At 47.1% G+C, this 3,177-nt stretch overlaps 1 protein-coding gene across 2 annotated transcripts; it reads right to left on the bottom strand.

Moving 5' to 3' along the window:
• Nucleotides 1-215: 215 nt before the first annotated feature.
• On the bottom strand, nucleotides 216-1,664 carry fgfbp1b (fibroblast growth factor binding protein 1b). Of its 2 annotated transcripts, none has more exons than XM_084318608.1 (2): nucleotides 1,621-1,664; nucleotides 216-1,240 (listed from the first exon to the last, which is right to left on the bottom strand). In XM_084318608.1, the coding sequence occupies exon 2, from the start codon at nucleotides 1,213-1,215 to the stop codon at nucleotides 421-423; it is 795 nt and encodes a 264-aa protein (XP_084174734.1). In that variant the 5' UTR covers nucleotides 1,216-1,240; nucleotides 1,621-1,664; the 3' UTR covers nucleotides 216-420. The 2 variants fall into 2 exon arrangements, with proteins under 2 accessions (XP_084174734.1, XP_084174735.1); XM_084318609.1 differs by lacking the exon at nucleotides 1,621-1,664 and adding an exon at nucleotides 1,358-1,487.
• Nucleotides 1,665-3,177: the final 1,513 nt, after the last annotated feature.

Consider the following 3,177-nt stretch of genomic DNA (forward strand, 5'->3'; position numbering starts at 1 on the left):
GCTTGTAGCTCTGTCTCATTTACTGTTCACAATCAAGGCCTTCAGTATATTAAAATCTATTCCTGAAATATATTAAACTAAAATATTAGGGAAAAAATACTATTCAACTCATAATAGCCACAATGAGCTTACATTTGTCATCGTTTTTTACATGATAATTTAAATGTACAAGCAACAACAGAAACTGTATAAATAGAAAATATTTATTTGTGCAGCATAAATACAGCATGTATTTAGTTAACAGTATTCATTGTTAGTGGTTTGCTGATCATATTGGCCAGAGGTAGCCGACAATATCATTCTCCATAGCTTACAAAACATTGCTATATGTCATAAAGTCTTTTGCTCAACAGATTCGGCCAGATGGAACAAAATCCTTGGTGCGTCAATTAGTCCAACACCGAGTTCTGTGTTTCTGCATCAGCAGTCCCCGCTTTGTATGACAGCAAAAAAGAACGCGCAGAAGCTGGTCCATGAGCCGCTGCAATACTCCTCTGCCAGCTTCTTCTGATCCACGCTCTCCGTGCAGGATTTCTCGGTGGTCGCTCTCACGGGCGTCTGGGTGGTGGTGGTGGCGGCAGCGGTGGTGGCGGTGGTGGCAGCAGCGGTGGTGGCGGTGGCGGTGGCGGCGGCAGCGGCTGAAGTGGTGGGAGTCCGCGGTGTGGAGGTTTCCTGCTGCCTCATTCTACCTTCAGGTTGCAGAGCTGAGGCCACAGAGGATTCACGGTCCAGTTTGAAGTGCGCGTCTCGGGGCGCGCGCTTACACATCCCGGCCCTGACCAGCGCGCGGTCATCCGTGCACAGTTTGTTTTGCAGTTTTTTCAGCGCGCGGGCCACTTGTTTCCAGAAGCCCGCGGGGTTTGAGCCGTAGCCCGGGCACGTCGCAGGTTTGGCGATGTATTCACACGTAAAATCTGTGACTCCGTCGGCGTGTCGTGCTGCATCCGGGCTCTGGCAAGTGACACCCAGCTTGACCATCATGTCGCTGTCCTCTTGCGCCGCCCACCTACATCGAAACTTTTCCTTGGTGGTGAATTGGCCGCTGGTGGCCGCAGCCTTCTGCGCTCTGCCGGGAGGTGACTGCTGCTCCGCCGCGCCTCGGCCCCCCTCTCCCTTCCTCCGCTGCCCCCGGTCCCGCGCGCAGGTGGACACAGAGACCTGCCAGGCGAGACAGACCAGCAGCAACCAGGGCGCGAGAGTCCTCAGGAACTGCATTTCCTCGAGACGAAGCAAGTCCAACCTGCAGGGGAAGAAAATACATACCGGTACTTGAAAAAAAAGAAAAGTCTCGTGACTGCATGAAATAATAAAGTTTCTAAATATCAAATGTTGAATCTATTATTGATATAAACAAAACCTTTGTTGACTTGCAATAAAGAATACAGCTGAACACACGATCAAAGTTCCATGAACATGAATTGCTGTCTAATTTGAACAATTCCACTGCAATTCAGACTGAGGTCTGTGCTGTCCTGCGCTGAAAGGTTGCCTCCGTAGCCCACTGTAAACGTAGGCGACTCATTCTGGTGTGTGCCACACAGCCATACCGTGGTCCTATTCATCCAATAGAGCCACACATGTTTTCCAGAATGCCCTTGCTAACACAGGCCCTTTACTTACCGAAAATAGCAGGGTTTTCACGTGCGTAAAGCTGGTTGTTATGGCTCTTGTAGACATCTGGGGGGCTCGCACATGGCATTTATAGATCCCGCGACACGCCCTCCTCTCCCGCCCAACACACAGTAGGCTACACACACACACACGCACACACACACGCACACACACACACACACACGTACAATATAGGCTGAATGCATTATGGGAGCAATGCCTTGCGCTCTTTTGCCCCAAGCCTGACTGGACCTGTTAAAACTGAACTCCCGCCATAAGATTTGACAAACAACTTACAACCCACGTGCAGGAAGATGAAAGAGTATGCAAAATAAGGACATAATTTGTAATCGTCACTTTGTAGTCTATATGATGGTTATGGTTGTTGACACACTAGAGACCTTTTGTTGATTCTGCAGAACTGCAGAGTGCAAAAGGACAAATTGTCAACTCTTTTTGGCACCCCCTTCCCCACACACACACAGCCAACAAAGCTATTCCATCCACACTGAAATTCCCATGACAACTTGTGGAATGCAGCTGCGGATTGGTCGTGGTATATGTGCGAGCCTCCTAAAAAATCGGTGTGTTTGTGTGTGTATGCATGTGTGTTTCACTGGCACTGCTATCAATCTTGCTCTTGAAATAGATAATAAAGGATCAGAGAGCGCAGTTTAAGTTAAGTCAAGCATACAACACACACACACACACACACAAACACACACACACACACACACACACACACACACACTCAAAATGACAGCAGGATGACATTTAAAGCATCAAAGCATGAGTCCCATTCATCCATTCATTACTGAAATCTCTGTGAGGCAATGGATAGTAATGGTTAGTAAAAGTCAATCAATAGAATAATGACTTTAGCTCCTACTAGATGGTTTTAGGAAATCCATCCTCCTACGTCATTCTCCTCCTCATCGCTCTCTCACTCCATCCCTCATCCTTTCGCAAATTTCATTCATCCACTGACATTCCTACAATGACACATGGTAAGGAACAAACACCCATGTCAGGCCATGTTCACCACCACCATGCAGGCACTAAACAATATGAGTCACTGCCTCACTTTCTATTGTGAAACACAGTGTGAAGGTCTGACACGAACTGCCAGGGAGGGAGGGAGGGAGATGGAGATCTAATTTCCCTTTGATAGACAGAAAATGCCTTTAAACTCCACATCTAAAACACGAGAGATGTGGTGAGTGAGTTAGGCAGTGAGTGAGTGAGTGTGTGACTATTAGAGAGAGAGATTCATTGACAATGTCAAGAGTTTTAAAAGTGATTCCAATAAACCTGGAGTCAATTCCCATTGTGTTCAGCAACACCATCTGGTGGTAGTCATCAGTACAGCAGCAAGTTAAAGGATAATACTTTCAGTTTATGCCATTATTGCCTAGGCTGCCCCTCTCCTTTACACCTGTCCTGGTAATAATGCATAATAATAATAATGCAGGACCTGTTCAGAGGTCTTTAATTGGCATGGAATTATCCTCAATGTTAGCGGTTAGCACACACGGTTAGCACGTCACACACACACCGGAACACACT

Source organism: Notolepis coatsorum (genome assembly GCF_963971535.1).
Source record: "Notolepis coatsorum genome assembly, chromosome: 7".
In the NCBI taxonomy this organism is placed as follows: domain Eukaryota; kingdom Metazoa; phylum Chordata; class Actinopteri; order Aulopiformes; family Paralepididae; genus Notolepis; species Notolepis coatsorum.

Bases quoted from the DNA above. Each gene is read 5' to 3' on its own strand.
- fgfbp1b (XM_084318608.1), bottom strand. From the start codon at position 1,215: ATGCAGTTCCTGAGGACTCTCGCGCCCTGGTTGCTGCTGGTCTGTCTC.